This window comes from Drosophila rhopaloa, unplaced genomic scaffold (genome assembly GCF_018152115.1).
Source record: "Drosophila rhopaloa isolate 14029-0021.01 unplaced genomic scaffold, ASM1815211v1 contig_167, whole genome shotgun sequence".
Classification (NCBI taxonomy): Eukaryota; Metazoa; Arthropoda; class Insecta; order Diptera; family Drosophilidae; genus Drosophila; species Drosophila rhopaloa.
In genome coordinates, this window is record NW_025335047.1 from 227,065 (window position 1) to 245,753 (window position 18,689).

Consider the following 18,689-nt stretch of genomic DNA (forward strand, 5'->3'; position numbering starts at 1 on the left):
TTCCTTCCTTTCTTTTTTATCTACCAGCTTCTCCATTCTATACATGTGTGTGAGAGCCAGGAAAAACAAGAAAAGCAAAACCAAAGCACCGAAAAAGTGACAAGTGCAGAAGTAAAATAAAAGCTGAGGCGAGTAAGCCCACTAAAACCGATGATAATGAAGATGCCTAGTCAGTGCCCTGGTGGTGGAGTGGCTGAGAGCAGGAGGCAGGTGGGTGGGTCGGTGCCTGTGGCAGTGGAAACAACACGAAGCAGCAGGAAACACTGCCAAAAATCAAAGTCACTGAAAATTAAAACTAATTTGTTTGCTAAAACACCCAAGACATTAGGCTGCTGCAGGGGCGAAATGGGGGTGGTCGGGGCTGGGATACATCACACCCAAATTGAAATGTGAAACTCATGCCAAGTGGCATGAAGACTGCGACGAATCAACTAAGTGTGGCAGTTATAAATAGAGCTGCGTGGTGAAAAAAGTTTTAAAAAAGCGTACAAACGCGCCACAATCGGAAGAATGAAAATACAAAAAACCAATTGTTATAATGAAAAATATGTGTAATTTACCAAAAAGGCCAAGTGGCACCAATTGATGGCTGGCAATAGTTATCATTGAAATTAAACCCGTTCTTTGCTGACCAATTGATATGGAACTTAACTTTTGAGTTAATTGAATTAATATATTTTTTGTCTTCTGAAATATTTAATATGAATTAAGCGTTGCTAGACAATTTCCTACGACTGTGTGCTGAACAAATCAAATTGTCTCCTTTCAGTGCCACTTTCTCCCCTCTGCTGCGCGTTTCGCTGTGTTTGTGAGTTGATTTCTCACTGGCAGCCCAAAAGTATGCAATGAACAAAAACGCATTAATAATTGAGGAGCTTTGGTGCTGCCACTTGGCTCTGCCCCAAAACCGCCCTTCATCCCACCACCCATCTGACATTTCTGCTGAATGCGTTATTTTAATGCAGCATATATAAATGAAAATTACATTTAAATTACATTTGATCTTTTATTTGAAGTTGCTGATTAAATTTTGATTTTATTCCTATCATTTCAGGTGAGTTCTTGTGAAACTTGATTGTGTAGCGCCTGAGCGAGTAAGTTTAAAGAAACGTATATAAATCAGTGCCTGAAATTATGATAAATTACTATTTATTATGGGGAAAGAAGTGCAAAAAAATGCAAAGTCAAATCTATTTTCATTAGGAGGTCTGCCTGTCGAATTTCCTTTTTCCCCTGCCCTATTGGCCAATTTCATTCCACTGCCCTCTTGGCCAAATTCATTCCCCTTATTTATTTATTATGCTAAAGTTTGCCTGCTGCTTTTGTTCCTGTTGTTACGCACAAAGTTTGGCATATTTTGAGAACTTTATTATTAGCATGTTGGAGTAAACGATGATTTTAGACTTAATACAGCGATATGCGATTAAATTTGAATACTTGTAAAAAATTCCTTCAGCCCCTTCTCTTGGAAAGCCTTTCAATTAAAATGCCAAAAGGAAAATGCTCTTAAGCGACATAAATTTTATATCGACCACAGACAGCAACAAAGACCAGGCAACAGACAACTCTTGCTTAAATGCTTTTGTGGCTGCCCCAGGAGCCCATGCAGAGAACTGAAAAATGCAGTCCCAAACTGGTTCTTATTGCAACCGCAGGAGGGAAGAGCAGGGCATCGCACATACCATTCGCAACGGACTTGTTTGCTGACTTTGCTTCTTGAACTTGGCCAAAAGCAGAAAGAATTGCGTCGGCGCGGCGTTCTGATGGCCTTTTGTTTTTGCAACCGGCATCTCGCTCGTGTTTGACTTTGAAATTTTAATGCGCCGGCTCAAAACGCGACGATTGTTTGGGCCACAGAACATGCCATGTGGGAATGTGGCTCGGTGCAGAAATCGCGTTGCCGCTACAGCCAACTTCATTAGGGTCAATAAACGCCAGTGCATAGATACAGACACTTCTATGGCCATATCCATGACTGTGTGGCCATGATCGTGACGTTCGTTTCCGCACACCAGCCAGCTTTATATTCTACTCCAGCTTGTCCATGTGCACTGTTGAGAAGGTGAATATGCAATTTTAGTGGAATACATATTATTCTTTTTTCATATTTTATCTGAGTTTTTTAATAAATTGCCTGGCAAGTTAATTGGTTTTTGTTAGATTGGTTAGTTTTTCAATGAAACTTCTTTAGTTTTAATATTTTAATTTTTCTCTAGTTTAAGAAACAAAGTTTATGTCGAAGTCAATATATTTTCTTTCCATTTTTTTCGCATTTGAGAATGGTTTAATATCTATGATTTTCCACAACGTCACTCTCCTAGGAAAACCACACCACATTTCCCATCTGCAGACGGCAGACACTGATAAAACCGTGGTGTCTAACCAGTTTGCTTGGCATGTTTACAGCATGGCTTTTTGTCTGCGATTTTTGTTACAAATTTAGTTGCAATTCATGGGAAATGTTACGCTATGCTCCGAGAAGACAAGTGTTGTAACTTTTCTCATGGCCAACAACGATCAGTCATTAGCCGCAGTATGTTGTTGTTTTTGTGGGGCTAAAATGATGGTCAACGTACTCTTTCCGGTCTTGGGAGCCGCGAGTGGTTATACTTGTCTAGCGACTGTGGTCTATTGGTCGTGGCTGCTGCACTTGGCCCAGGCAGTTGCAAGTCGCGAGGGGCTGTTGGAATCTGCATTCTTGCGAGGCCATTTAAATGTCCACACTGGGAAATTATGTACATATGTACGGTTTTAATTTTATCATTTCACTTATTAATCAAATTCTATCTCATCAGTTCGGCCTGTGATAATTGTATTGATACATGTTAAAGGAAAAAATTCTCTTTTAATTCTGCTTCTTCTTTCCTGATACAAAGATGAAATTACGGCTAGAAAAAATGTCTTAGCCTGAAGCCTGAAAAAGATTTCTGTGCCTGCATATTCAGTTGGACTGCGCATTAGTTTTTGCTGTGCCGTCTGCTGCGCTGATTTGCCGCCGGAAGTTGGCCACAGCATCTCCGCTCGTTGACCAACCGACTGTTCGCCGAGTCATCTGCCGATGCCACTCTTCTACTGCTGTTAGCCAACAGCCCAAAGCTCTGTGGCCTTAACAGCCCCTCCCCGTCGTCCTTTTCGCAGACTGTTGGCCAACATCGGAGCCCTACCCCTTCGAGAAAGCTCGAAGCTGTTGGCCAAGTCAGCCCCTCCTGGGGTATAACAGTTGGAAGGTAGCCTCGCTTTCATTGCGTTTCCTAAAACCGGTTTCCTCGCACACCAGTTGCGCATTTATTATGCATGAAATCGTGTGGCACGCCACTTCTTCCTGTTGCTTCGCTGTTTGTGTGCCAAGTGGTTGGGTCTCGGGACTCGGGACTCGGAGCTGAGAGCTTGGAGCTTGGCTCGGTGCCTGCCAAAGCCAGACAGCTAGAGTTGTACGTCCCTCACCCGCCTTTCGACTTGATTGCGATCAGTTTCTGTTGCCTTTTCTCTTTCTGTTTTTGTCTTCGGCTGGCTCGTTAAACCTTGGCCTTGAGGCCCTTAAATGGCGCGCTATCGTCGAAATAAAGAAAACAAAAAAACGAGTAAGAAAATTATTGCAGTGGCAGTTGCCAAACTGGCTTTATACGGATTCTTTTCGTTCATAACATGGCAAGGAACACTGTTGCCTTGTGAAGGCTACAGGTCAAAATATCACAATTTTATTCAAATTATAGATTTTTTCAAGAGAGCCACTCTCCCGCATCAGTTACCAAAACTGATTATTTTAAGAAATATTAATAAACAATGGCATTTTCTTTTGCTTTGCTACTCTAAAACCACTCCCTTTGGCAAGAGTATTACGCGAATCGTCTTCTGATAGTTTTTCCTTCCTCCGTCGGCGTGATGGAGGCTCATTATCCATCCGCCGACTTCTGCGTCCGACTGCCGCTGCATGAAATCAAAATCGCGGTCTGGCCTTCGCTTTCATTGTCTATTCGCTGGTCTGGCTCCATTTACTTCTGAGGTCTCTTTTTAGCTTGCGCGGCCTAAAGCTGAAGCCTTTGTGGCCATTTGCTCTGGCTTGCTTTTCATTACATTTAAATTCATTGTTTGGTTGGCGCTGGCAAAAGTTTTTCTGAACATTGCAGCTCATTAGCCGTTAGTTTCATTTAAACCAAAGCTGAAATGCACTCGCTGCAAACTCAACACCGTAAGCACAATAAATCACAATTTAAACGGTGCAACCAAGAGGAGGCAGCCATATCCTCGGTCCTATAATTCCTTCCAATCAGGGCTTCCACTGCGGTTTTCTTTCTTGGCTGCAACGCGAAGGTCGCCAAAGGTAAACTCCGCTACGAAAGAAGCGTCTTATTATGTTTTCCATTGTTCTCTGTTCCCTTTGCAACTGTCTCTATCTGCCTGCCTTCGCATCCTCTTGTACTGGCACCGTCTTGATTTCAGTGCCCAAATTATGCTCTACAACGACTTTTGACTCAATTTTGTTTGGCTTAGGTCTGCTTTAGCCAGCCTTTATGATAAAAGACGGGATATACTGTTTTTTGGTTATTTTGAGAGAAGAGTGGAAATTAGCAGCAATTTCTGTGTGATTTTTTTGACCTGAATAGTTTTAATTGTATGTTTCTAATATAGGCAGTTATGTGAACTCCGTGTAGAGTAACCTATAGTCCTTGTAGAATTAATCAGGCTTAGCTACTTGGTATCTTGCTCTTTTGGGCAAATTGAAATTAAAATTATATAAAAGCCCCTTTCTCCCGTGTGCCTGGTGGGCTGCTCCTTCTACTTATAAGAGGATACTTAAACCCACTTACCTTACCTATTTTTATTACACTAGTTACCCCAAACTCAAGTTGCCAGTCATTGTCTATTTTTTTGTTGGTTTAGGCTATTGTTAAAAAATGCCCATTGTAGGTGGAATAATTATAACAATAGAAAAAAATCGTTTGAAGCGTATCTAACATGGTATCAGTGGCATCCCTTGAAAGGACTCCTCCGTGGTTAATCCAAATCTGTTAAGGCAGCTTTCAGCGCCATTCACTTGGCCTGCAGTTCACACTTGGCTCAAATTAGGCATGTAACAAGCTTCCTTTTGATGGCTGTCCCAAAAAAATATGGCAAGTGGAGAATGAGAATGGGGAAGCGAAATTAAATACTTCTGTCAAGTGGCAAACATAATGGTTTCTGCCCAAATCACGCTAATGAAAAGCTCGGGCGACATCAATGCCCAGGAATCAGGACTCAGGAAAGGACGACGCAAGTGGCGAGGTAAATAAACTTAAAAAGTGCCACTCGATGTGGGTGGTGCTATATTGGTCGAGTGGTCATTCAGTCAGTCAGTCAGTGTGCCAGGATATGCCAAGTAGTTGTCGCCCACGCCCGGCTTCCTTTGGCCTTCTTGAGCTCGGTGGGTTGTTTCTCGGCCCAATCCGCTTAGCGGGCATTGCTTGTTGTTGTCCTTATTGGTTGTAAGTGGTTACAATGAGATTATGCTTCATTACGCGGGCAGGCCAGAACTTTCTGCCTCGCCTCCTGGCCGGCGACCCGTTGGCAAATCATAACGAGCTCTCTGCGCGCCATTAGCGTCGTGCTGGCTGGCGATAATAGCCAAAGCACTTGGGCTAATGGACGACGTGGCTGCCCCGCTTCGATTGATGCAATTGCAAAATGTTATTCTGGCTGTTCGCAGCACCCACGCCCACATACAGGCGCTGGAATCTCAGAAATGCAGACTGCAAAAATCCTCAGACTCTGCTGCTCACGGCGATGATGATGATGTGGTAGCTGATGCAATGATGGCTTCCATTTATCCCGCTCTCTGTTGTTGCGCCTCGTGATTCCACCGATTCTCCGCCACAGGGCCGTAAATGTCTGTCGTTGCCAAACTTGCCAAACTTGTTTCATTTGCGGTCCAAATATAATTGCGACCGCGTCGAAACTTCCCTCGCTTTATCTGCACTGGTAAAACATGCATACAAAATTTCAGTGCAATAAGAAATATCGCAAAGGTTAAATATATAGCAATTGCAGAGCACTTAATTATTGAAGAGGAATTAGAATGATTACTTTAACCAATGTCATAATAAATAATCAACAATAAAATATGCTAATTGGATATGATTTTTTTCTCTGTGCACATTTCGTTCTTGCCGACATTTTTCACCGGCTTGCTGCATTGGTTGCTCCTGCTTTTAAGCCCTTTTCTGGCTGGAATTTCGTTATTGAAAATGTTTTACTACTGTTGCCCCGATGCAATGGGTTCATGGCAGATTGCATTGGTTTTGGCTTGAGTCTGTGCCTGGTGTTGGAATCGAAATCCGATTCAGATTCGGAATCGGAATCAAAGCTGCATTTGCTTTGGGTCAAGGGTGGGTCAATAGGGGAAATAAGGTTTCAAAAAAGAAACATTCATCTTAGGGTTGGTTAAATAAATAAGAGGATGTAAGAACATTTTAATGGGGCAGCAAATCAGCTTTGAGGAATGTTTGTGGCTCAGACGACAAAGTTCATGGTCAAAAGCCAACATTAACATGCAACTTGCTTTGCCCCCCTTGGAAACATGTTGCATTCTCCACTGAACTGAAGAATAGATTAGAGACTTTGAGGAGGGACTAGCACTTGGCTGGCAATTATATTGTGATGTCATGACAAGATCAAATCGGAGCAGGGAGAAGCACGAGTAATAATAATAATGCAAGGGGAAGAGCGTGAAAGATCGCTGCATTAATGATGTTCTCCGGGAATTTATTCTACTGCTCAATTTGCATTCCCCAGCAGCCTGTTTTCGGCACCATAAATTGGAGTTAAAATAACCCAAGTGACAACCTCGGCTCACCATATTTCTATTGCCATGTGCTTGGGCGGGAGGGAGTTGGGGCGGGCAGCTCAAAGGCGACATACCAGCGGCGACTTATGGCCAATAGCAGCAGTGGCTAAGAATGCCGTGTGCCAAGTTAAGCTCAAGAGGAAGCTAAGAGGAGAAGAAGCTGGGAGGAGGAGCACTGGCAACTTGCAACTTGCATCTGTCTCTGTCTACAGCTGGATCCCCTTCTCAGTCTGTGCAGAGCTGCATGCAATTCTGCCGTTGTGGCCATTTGCTGCACTCAGGGAAAAACGTAGTCCTATAAAAGTCTTTTATGCTCAAATAATTATTCTGCATTTTCATAGTATTTATTTTCAAAATAGTACCTTTTTTAAACAAACACAATTTTTATTATCAATTACGCTTTAATTAATCAAAAATTTCCGTCCAGTGCATAAGAACGAACAGTCGACCAAGGGGCGCTTTGTAATGGCTTGAGCAAAAGGCTAGCAAAATGTAGAATGAGAAGGAAGAATACTTGCTGCAGGAGAAATATTCGAGTGAATTAAAATGTGGCAAGTTGACTGTTTCGTGCATTTCGTTGTTGGTTCGCTGGTTTTTCTCCATCTTCCCCGTTCCCCCAATCTGCCATATTGCCACTCCGCCATTCTTTCGGTGGGTCGCCAGATTCGCATGGCTTCCTTTGCCGGACTAAAGCTGCAACTTTAAGTTGGTCTTGAACTGGGACTACGACTGCGGCTAGGACTAGTAAATGCTATTACCGCATATTTCTCTCAAAAAACAATCAACTTGCAGCTGAATGTCGTCTGCGGCTCTGGGGCGTTCTAGCTTGTTTTGGTTTATACGCAGAATGCGAGTGTTTTTGTAGTTGGCATTGTTGCACCGCTTTTATTCTAGCAGTTACAATGATATGTTTAAAAGTTGAAAACAAGGCAAAATTTTTACTTATTTTAAAATAAATTGTTTACCTCCTTAAAATGTCCCTTTATTATTCGACATTTAAAATGAAGCTATGCAAGCAGCCAAACATTAATGGTCAAAATAAATGTTATTATTTTCTACTAGAGTATTAATGACTTCGACTATTAATCTCAGAAATAACCTATGCAGTCTTGGTCCGCCGGTTTGTTGCACTTGAATTGCCAAGTCAACGGAACTGGGAGCTGGCTTTCTTGGCTGTTTCTCCTCCAATTTTAGATCTAGGCGCTGTTCTAGCTGTTGGTTGTTGGCTGCTTTTCCTGGGCTCTGGCAGCAAGACCCGGCTCAGCGACAACGCTGCCGAGATTGAGATTCATTGCCTGTTGCATGCCTGAGCCGTTCGACTAACTGCTGCCTCTCCACACCTGCGCACACTTCTGGCCCACATTCTGGCGACTTGGCCTGCACAATTATGCGACTGCATCGGACAAACACACATAAATAAGCAGCCACAACATGCACATACTTCGAGCCGTATATATATGCCATGTGTCTGGAGTGGCATGTCGCTGTTGCAAGTTGCACATAGACAGAATGCAGTCTGTGCGGCTTTGTTTGTGTTTGTCTTTGGTGCGATGGCTGTACCTGGACAACTTGTTGCTGCAACAATGTTGCCAACAAGTGGGCTGCAGGAGAGCCCCCCGCGACCCTAATCTCAGATTGCTTAGCCAATTGAGCGGAATTATATGTAAAGCGGGCCATAACATTTTCGGCAACCAATTTTTACGGCTTAATCAATATTAGAGCTTGAAATTTATTTTCTGTTGCCCTCGCTCTCGTGTTTGATGCTCTGTGCAGGTAAGCTGCGTTTTACATTTCTTTTATGTTGCTGTTTTTCAACTACCCATCGCAGTTATTACAAAAGCAACGACATTGGGACTAATACCGGCTAATACTGAGGGGCCGGTGGCGAAAACAAACGCAAATCATTTAACGATCGAAGCGCATATTGTTTTATATGTGCACCTCGACCCTTAGACCTTTCCCCATTATTCTTTGAAACAACAACAAAAAGTACACTGAAGAAAATCGAATTGCGGTGCAGGACTTTACCTTAGATGCAAGAAAGCTAAATGAATATTTGTTGTGATTCAGTAAGCCAACCTAGACACATACTCCATTTTTTTAGTCGATATCAGCCGATATCCTACTAGAAATATTCAGTAATGCTTACATACCAGACCACAAAATTGAACTAGATCATATAATTTTCGTCCAGTGGAGTTCCCTGAAAGTTGCAAGCAAATTGCGCGTGAATCCCATAAACCGTTTACAAGTACAAAGCTCTCATCGGCGTCATCGATGATGATGCTGATGCCCATTTTGTTGTTATGGCCCCTGTTTTTTCTGTTGGCACAACTGCCGCCTGCAACAATACCAAAGCGATTTTTATGCACACAGACATTGGCTCGTCGCCGGTTTTAACGCTTCTCTAAAAAATGTGTGGGGGAATTGGGGTGGCTTATGAACCGCTGAACCAACCAGCTGACAAAGCTAAAACCTTCGTTTTGCACCAGCCGACTCAATGGTTCTTATGAAAAAAACAATAAGAACTGTAAGCGAAATTTATTTGATTAGTTAAAACTCATTGGGTGAGCTTCTCCCCTTTTCCACCGCTCCAAAACAAAAGCCTTGTTGGCATGCTGGCAATAGAAAATGTGCATTAAGGGATTTTCTGGTGCTGGTGGGTGTATCTGGTATATCAGTAAATGTGTTTTATTTTCTCGGTGATTCCGGGCTTTTCATTTTTAGATCTTAAGAACGATTTTCATTTGGAAATTGATTAAAGAAAAAGAGAACCCAAAACCTGGCTCTTTGGAGCCCATAGTCTTACTCTTTGGATCACCATTTAAAAGTGGACATGTATGTTTGAGGTTTAACTCAATTAAATGTCAATTAAACCTTTTATTTTTAGCTTCGGGCTTGAATCATTGTTATGTAGACTATTTCTAAGAAGGTGACTCAAAAAGTTGAAATATAGCTCTCTTATAAGATTGTGTGACTATAGGCATAGATCCTCCAGTAATATTTAATTAAATAAAGATAGTTTCTTGCAGCTCCACCAGTGATCGTTCCTATTTCATCGAGAAAATCACAGGAACTGCTTTTAAAATAGTATTCAGTATGAAAAACCAAACTGTTGGGAAAAAAGTCCAGTGCTTATCGGGGCAATTGCTTCCCTTTTTAGCAGAAAGCTCTGGAGTGTAGCTTTGGTTTAACAGTTGTTGGCCACCCCTCAGCATACTGTTAGAAGCAACTACCCCTTACAACAAACCGTGACTCGGGTTTTTCCCCTTATTTTGAGGTTGAGCCACCCACCCACCTACACCATCGGAAGCACACCCACGCAGCCCGCATACCTACGCATAATTTTCACCTTGGCGTCATGCGCTCTGCCGACGTTCGGAGTCGACGTCGGCTGGTTGACTCGGGAAAATTCGGTCGGCTTTTCCGTTCGCTTTCGCTTCGTCAGCCTTGGCGAGCTTCGCTTTTCCGCACTTCGGCACTTTTCATTGCGTTTTGGGGTGGCAAGTGCTCACCTGAAAACCGAGCGAGCTTCGGTTGTGAGGGGGTGTATGTGTGTGTCACCCCCTTTTGCCACATTTCCGAAGCAGGTGTAACAATTATTATTTTCTCGTTGATTTTGCTGCCGACGTCGTTTTGCCTTTTTTGCTGCTGCCATAGCTCACTGCCTCTCGCTCGCACACTTGTCCTCTCACTTGCACCTCTGGTTTTTGGGTGGCGCACACGCGTGGCGCATGCATTTTCTGTCTCACGTGAAAGGACTCTTGTGTGTGCGTGAGTCCTGCCCGCGTGTATATGTGTACATGTGTGTTGGTGTGTGTGTGCCAGTAATGTTACTGCAACAATTGCGATTACAAGAGCAACAACTACAAAGAAGGGGGAGCCTTGGAGGCATCCTTCGGGTAATTGGCCACGAGCTGTGTTCTCCAGTTCTGATCCTCAGAAGTCTTATACGAAAATGATTATATTATCCCTGAAGAAAAAGCGACTTTCAAAGATATGCTGCTTTCTGGAAATATAAGAGTTGGTTGTGCTTCGCTTAAAATAATGACTTGATAATTGCGCACCTGAAAAAATCATCTGAGAGGAAGAAATACAATAAGTCCACCGACAGGTAGCAGACCAACAGCTGAAAGAGCGGGAGCGAGAACGGCGAACAGGAGAAGGCCCAAAAGGTGTGCTACTGATGCCTCGTTTTCATACCGCATATTTTCGGAGTCGTCGCTGCCAAGAGGAGAAATGCTGCCCACGACGGCCGAGTCCCGCTTCGTTTTGTGGCCGCTCGTCTCCGTTGCGGTCGCAATCGCGTTCGTTCTTTGAGCCCGAGTCCGGTTCTTGGGCCCACTGTTGCTTTATTTTGGTTAGCACGCGGCGCCGCTTCTGCCGCTGCCGCTGCTGGCGTAGCAGCAACAGATTCAATCCCGACAGCGACTGCGGCTGCGACTGCGGCAGCGCCGTTCGACTCCGAAACAAAAAGGTATATTACCTTAGAATGCCAGTCGTTCTTACTTCAGTCTTCGTACAGTCTTTGCTTTAACCCGTTCCAACTCTGTCCGCCGCTCAGCTTGTTGGCTCTCTATAGGAGTCGAATCGAATCACCTAGTATAACAGCAGCAGTAGCATCGGGTCGGTAGCTCGTATTGTTCTTGTTCTTGTTCCTGGTTCCGTTCAGCCATCATCGCAAGTTGGCGTCGCAGTCGCAGTTGCCGTCGCCGTCAGCGCCCAAAACCAACCACCGCCACACACCTCCGCCAACGCCAGCGCCATCCTCTCCACCACCGCTAGTATCAACATCAGCAGCAGCAACAGCACGGCAGCAACATCAGCAGAAGCAGGAGCTACCAGAACACTCTCTCACACACTCTCCACTCACTCACGAATTTCAATATCCAAATCAAAGTCGGGTTCAAATCGAAAACAGCCGCAACAGCAGCAACAACGCCTTGCAAATAGCACGCGGATAATGATAAAAAGAAAATAACACGCGCAGTTCGCATCCAGTGCCCGACTTGAACAGATCACATCAGTCTAGGTCCAGTCCCCGATAATATTATAATCGAAGCTTCACAATCATTTATTGAAAAGTAAAATCGACTCGACTTCCGGCTTCCGACTTCGTGGTGTTTTCACATTTTGCGCGTGTGAATCAAATTAAAAGTCCCAATCACAAAACTCAACTTTAATTTTCACTACCTAGTGTCTCTATCGCACCTTGTGCTCTCTAAAATGTAAGAAAAACAAAATTAAAAACAGCAAGAACACAACAGAACAACAAAGAATATTTTGTGCTCACAAAAGTAATAATTTAACAATAAGCGAATAACGAGTAAAGCGAAACCAGAATTGCTGGCAAAAGTTCGTTGCTCGAGAGCCGCTCTCCAGTTCTTGGTCCGATGATACTTCTTATGGGCCTTGGCAACAACAAGTTCTGAGCCATCATCAGTCTTTGCGTCTCTCTCCTGTTCTCTGCGTTTAAGCCAGACATAGGCGAAGAAATTTCAGAGCCGGTAAAGCCAAGAGCCTCGCCAACAAAGAAACACGTTTTTGTGTTTGCAGGCCCACAAAAAAAAAATACAAAACACGAAAATAAACGCAAAAACACGAAACACAAACTGAAAAAAGAAAGAAGAAAAACAAAATACCAGGCAAAAACGCAGACGTAGTCTTCCTCAGTTAACTCCGATTCGAGTCGACTTCTGGCCATAAAACCTTATGGCCTGCGTTCCAATAGGCCGCACACAGACAGCTAGACAGCCAGCCAGCCAGCATAGACTCTTGGCCACTTGTCGCTGCCGCTGTTGGCGTGTACTAAGTACGCATCCAAATAATTCCCGTAGTTTATTTTTATTGTTGTAATTACACGTCGGCGGAGTGCGAGGGAGACACGGCACTCGGCCCACGCGGTGTTTCACGGGCCTTAACTCTCTTCTTACCTGTTTTAGCAGCAAGCCAATGTGTGACTCAACAACAAGAACGAAAGAGGTACAACAAACCGGTAAAGCTAAAGAAATTTCGTGCGTGTTAATCAAAACCTGGAGAATGGAGAGAGACTCTCCGGCACAAAACGAGTTTTTTTTCACAACTCACAAGAAGAATGATAAAGAATGCCTCGCGAAAAATGCTAAATTATTTACACACTTGAAGCGCACAGGAGAGCACAAAATATTCAAAATCGCGAAATATTCCATGCATATTTTTGCCTTTGTTCCAGAGTCAGAATTACAAGATCCGCAACAACAGCAATAAAATATAACAAAAATATTGATAAAAAAAAAAACAAGATAATACACCAAAAATATTTCCAACAAAATCTGCACTTCCCATTCAACTTCAACGACTCTGACTCTACACTTTATTGGTAATAAGAGCAAGTTATTATTAAATAAACATAACCATTGTGTCTCATTTTGTTGTTTCTTATTTTGTGCAAAGCTTCAATTAGCTTTTTTACTTAATTTTCACCCTCATATGATTAATTTCCTCGATTTTTTTGGAGCTTCACGTTTGGCTTTGAATTGGCAAGAAAATATATAAAAGTACAAATTCCAAATTTGATTCCATTTATTTATTTGAATTCGTATTTATTTCCCACCATTAACATCACAAGAAAATAACCACACGAATTCTGCCATCTCTTGACCAGCAATCAGAAACCGACATAGAAATGCCGGACCAGTCCCAGCATAAATGAAATAAATCCAGAGCTAAAGGCAACAAAAATCCAAACGAACTCCCTGGTATTTTTCTAAGCCCCAACCAATCCCCCTCCAAAACCCGCCCCGCCCAAAACCCATCAGCCATCAAAGCATTACCGAACCGAATCCATTAAAAAATCAAAACTGAAGAAACAAAAAAGAACAAAATAAAACCATACAGAAAGGCACAAAACAAGAAACAGGCAAGAAGTGGCGAATTGTTGCTAAATCAGAGAATTTCAGTCGGTACAGAACAGTATTTTAAATTATTTATACGAACTAATTGTAATCGAAGATTTGCAAGAGATATTTACAAAAATCGAGATCCTGTTGAGACATACACGAATGTATTGTGAATTTTATAGAAACTTATATATCCATATATTTGTATGTTCGGTTGTTAGTTTTGAGCGTAATTTAAAGGGGTATTCGAACGGAAAAAATCAATTTAAAAAGGTGACCACAAATGAAAAACCAGCAAGAACAAGGAAATGAAAAAGGTGATACCCAAGAAGGTCGAAGGTAACCGCGACACAGAAGCGAAAGAACGTAAAGGTTGTTAAATTGAAAAAAAATAAATATTTACAAGAAAAGAAATCAACCCGTTAAATAGCAAACATATCAGCATCAAAGGACGGCAATAAACCATTATATGAAGGCAATCAAGAGAGGCTGCGTAAAATGAGAAAAAATCAAACAGAATTAGGAGGAATAGTTGTATAAACATTGATACTATAAAACAATAAAGCAAAATAGCCAATTTGCATATCTAAATACCTTTCTTTTGCATACTGATTTAATATCGGTTGTAGGCAGAGTCAATTTGTAATTCTTAAGTAAACAGCGTCAATCAGAGACCCACTCTCAATCAAATTTGTATGTAACCACAGTAAGATTTTCCTAGCTTCGTCTCTAGCATACAGTAAGGGGTTAACGTTTTTAAGGGAGTAAAGTAAAAGTGGGATCGCCGGGTCTAATCAATGCCTCGATCGACAAGAAATCGCGTTTTGACAATCACACGAAATTAGCGTATTTCATATACACATCAGATATATCGCCCCCGTGCGTAATATAGGATTTATATACATCTCCTCTACAGCATATATTTATAAAAACTTTTGCTAGCCTTGGCACTTTACAGATCTAAAATCGAACCTCTATTCTATGACAATCTCTAAGAGAACCACTTTGCTCTATAGAACTTCGAGGCTTAATCAATCAATCGAAGCGATCTTTACAATCTACAATCAACTTGCAATCAATCAGAACTTTAAACAATCCTCGAACGGTTTTCAAATATCTATACACATATTTATACACGTCTAAAAAATTAGCCAACCACAGTAGTGATATATTAGCAAATTAAAAATTTTAAGAAACACTTTTAAAATACGCTCAAAATAAAACAAAACTCAGTAGTCGTAAAACTAAACTTGTTAGCTGTTTTTGTCCATCGACTAATTGTAGCAACAATTTGCGTAAAGCTTTACGTCACACAATTGGCATAGCGAACATCGAAAACTAATTCAATTGGCATTTTATTATAACAGTAAGCTGAGTTCACATATTCACCAAACCACAAAACCTATCAACCCAGTGCAATTTTCCCAAACTCAAAACCCGTCAAAAAATACCAAAAACCGAAAATCTAACATTTGACTCGCGCAAAAAAACAACTCTCGAGAAAAAATCAAGTGCTAAGAACAGAAGCGGAGGCTATTTAAATAAACAGTTGTTGCCAATAAAACTGTCATCATTGCCGCGTTAACAGAAACCACGGCGTCAGCAGCGATTGCAGCGCTCAGTATCAGCAGCAGCTCTCAAGCGTCGCTAGCCGCCAACGCCCCCGCCACGCCCACACCCACCACGCCCACACCGCCGCCCAGTTCGTCAGTGGCAGGAGCAGCAGCAACGGTAAAGAGCGAAATCGTTGCATCCAATTCGGCCGAGTCCTCCCCTATACAAGATTTAATCATGGTAAGCTCCGCCCAGAGTCCGACCCTAATCAAATTACCGAATACGCACCTGAAAGCCTAAAAATCAAAGCGAAAAATTAGAACCGCTAAATATCCACCCGATGTATAAGAAAATAGATTCGAAATCAAAATCAGGAACTCTGTATACCTTGATTAAAAAATATGCCAAGACTATTTATTAACTAAAAATATATAAGAAACTTGTACAGTTTACTATGCAAAAAGCCATCTATATTCCTAAACTTTTTTTTTTGGTTAAATCTTTCTGCCATGATTAATCTATACTGCTAACCTAATATAACTTAATTGAACCATAAACTATATTTCGGGGTATTTCAAAGGTTTTTCAATGTCAATGGTTTTCTTTAATGCTAAGTTGTACATACTTTATATTTAATTTTAAGTTGATTTATTGCTTTGGTTTGGGAACTAGTTTTTAGTTTTAATGCTCATCTTACACCTTCCTTTGCGGTCGTGTATATAGTTTATTATTAGGTTGTGTTGCCAACCCAGCCATTGACATTAAAATCTAATTAAACGAAGCTGATGCCCGACTCATGATTTGGCCCCAAAAACTTTCTCGTCTTCTTTGCTTAAACTGTTCTTTCAAGCGGCCAAGTTGTGAGCGGGCTTAAATCTTTTAAAATTGGACAAATCTTTGTGCAACTACTTCCGTCTCTTTTTCTACTTCTCTCTCTGTACCGATCTTTCCCCGCCTCTCTATTGTTCTAATTGTAGATTTACCTATCCACTGGTAGCGCTCGCCAAACTCTCACTGCTCCCCTTATCTCTCTCACCCGAATTCTCTATCTATATCTCTGCCCTCAAACCACTTCCTGTAGCCCACTCTTTTTATCCAGCCCCATTACACGGTTTATAATTTCAAACGGATGATGTCGAAAGGGTCCTGCCCACTCCATACACACTTTTTAGTTTGTTGCGATTTGTTTTGTATTTTATTTACGAAAAAAACAGAAAAACCAATTCAAAAACCAAACTGAAACCAAAACAAAACAAAATCCTCGCCAAAAACCGAATACAACCAATAATCTGAACCCACCACGCACAGCAAATGCAATTGTTGCACGCACCGCCGTCCACGCATCCGCATCCACATCCGCATCAACATCCGCAGCACCCGGCAGCAGCCGCAGCCGCTTATCAGGCCATGCAGGTGCATCAGCATCAGCAGCAGCAACACCAGCATCAGCAGCAGCAGCAGCACCAGCAGCAGGCGGCAGTTTTCCACCAGGCGCAAGTTCAGCACCAGCAGCAACTGCAGCAGCAGTTCCACTACCAAGCCCAGGCCCAAGCTCAGGCTCAAGCTCAAGCCCAGGCGCAGGCCATGCTGCAGACCTACATGCAGCTGCAGGTGAACAGTGCCGTGGGCGTGGGCGTGGCCGCCTCCCCCGCCACGCCGACCAAGCCCGCAGGCGCCCAGATTCCGGGTGCGATCGCCGGACCGATTGCGGGTCCGGTGCCCGTTTCGGTGCCGACGCAGTTCTTCGCAGCGCCGAGCACTCCGCTGACCATCATTCCGGCGGTGGCCTCGTCGGCCATGTTCGCCACTGCGGCCACGCCCACTTCGGCGGCCACCACTCCGACCAACAATGTAAATAATACAGTTAATCTATCAGCCGTAACTAGAACTACTACCACTACTACTAAGAAGCAGCCGCCCGCAGCAGCGAATGCAGTCCTGAGCGCTGGCGGTGGTGTTGCAGTGGGTGGTGTCTCAGTGGGCGGTGGTGCTGGGCCCATGGCCTCGCTGCTGGGGCCAGCACCGCTGCCACTGCCCCTCACGCTGCCCCATCACCTGCCACTGGCCAGCGTTCGGGGCTGCAGCAGCGCCAGCAGCGGCTGCAGTTCTGCATCTTCTGATTGTTCTATGCCATCGCCAACTTCACTACACTTATCTTCTCCTAAAAAGGTTTGTGTGTTCACTAAAAAAAGCTATAAGACAACTCTCTCCTCTCAGATCACTTTGAGTTTTCCTTCAGTCATTTTCCTGTCGAGAAGTAGATATTAACTTTCATTCCCCACTAACTCCTAATCACTCCGGCTTTGCCTGTTGTTTTGGTAACTCTACTGCTTGGATATGCTCTCTAATCTCAACATTTTCCATCACTCACCGCTGTAGTTAGAATATATTCCTAGTCTTTTATCGTTTGCTGTTGTCCTCCTGTTTGTTGTCGTTGATTTTGTAGATGTAATTGCGATTTGAATTATTAATTTTAATGCCAGTCAATATCTAACTAATAAGACCATTAAGATAGTTGTAAGTCGTTATGAACTTTTCAGTACCTTCTTAAATTACTGATTAATAATTCCTTCATATCTTGCACACGTTAGTAAACAATAAAAATATACTCTTAATCCAGGATTATGCTTTTTAAATAGTTATTGAATTATATTTTTTTTCTAACAAATTTTCACCTTATTTAAAACTAGTTTATAAATTGAATATTTTTTTTGAACCGCAAACACTCTTGTTTGAGACCTTCTTTGTTAGGGTGCGAATCGAACGATAATTAAATGCCAATTAAACGAAATATGAATATGGAACACCGACCCTTATTCCTTGTACGGCCTTTAGGTCCGTTTTTATTGGCCCACGTTTCCTGAAGGGTCACTCCTTGGGTTCTGTGAGTCAATTGTGCGTAATAAAATAATGTGCAACCGCTCGTCCATCCGACCAGCATACAAATGAGCCTTAAATCGGATTTCTATATCCGACTCGAATTTATGGACTCGATCTGAACTTTGTTGGAAGTTCGTAAATTTAAAAGAAAGACAAAGTGGGCTCACGAAATATAAAAGTTAAGAAGATGCAAAAAATTGCTTACTGACTGAGTTTATTATTTGTTTTATCAGTCACAACTATCGCGTTGTAGGCGGACATTAACCGCAATTGTTTGGCCAGCACTTACGCTTTGTCCTGGCCAACTGTTCCGGCTCCCTCCGCCTCTTGCCGTTCTAAGCACTTTTCCGCCTGCGTTTTCCCCAGGCAGCAACATGCCGCCCGTATTGATTAGTTGGCGTTGAAAATGTCGCTGCAATTTGTTAGCACAAACTGCACCACGAAAGCAAAAAGTTGTGCCTCCTCGGCACTCACTCCTGGTTATAGAACGGCCGGGTGTGACCCTCTGCTCCTTTTCCAGTTGTATTTCCTCTGTCGTGGCCGCGAGTCAAACAAAC

The 18,689-nt window shown here is 42.7% G+C and overlaps 1 protein-coding gene across 5 annotated transcripts in view; it reads left to right on the top strand.

Annotated features, from left to right (window-relative positions):
- LOC108043471 (polypyrimidine tract-binding protein 1) overlaps positions 1-18,689 on the top strand; it is a 147,348-nt gene that overhangs the window by 53,932 nt on the left and 74,727 nt on the right. Inside the window, exons 1-3 of one of the 5 annotated variants that reach the window (XM_017122195.2) lie at positions 11,329-12,048; positions 13,032-13,178; positions 15,066-15,492. The exons of 3 other annotated variants lie outside the window; for them this stretch is intronic. In XM_017122195.2, coding sequence (XP_016977684.1) covers positions 15,490-15,492 — 3 coding nt within the window. In that variant the 5' untranslated portion in view covers positions 11,329-12,048; positions 13,032-13,178; positions 15,066-15,489. Of the gene's footprint in view, positions 1-11,328; positions 12,049-13,031; positions 13,179-15,065; positions 15,493-16,560; positions 17,422-18,689 lie in introns of those variants that run through there. One more of the 5 variants, XM_044458434.1, reaches the window with a different exon arrangement.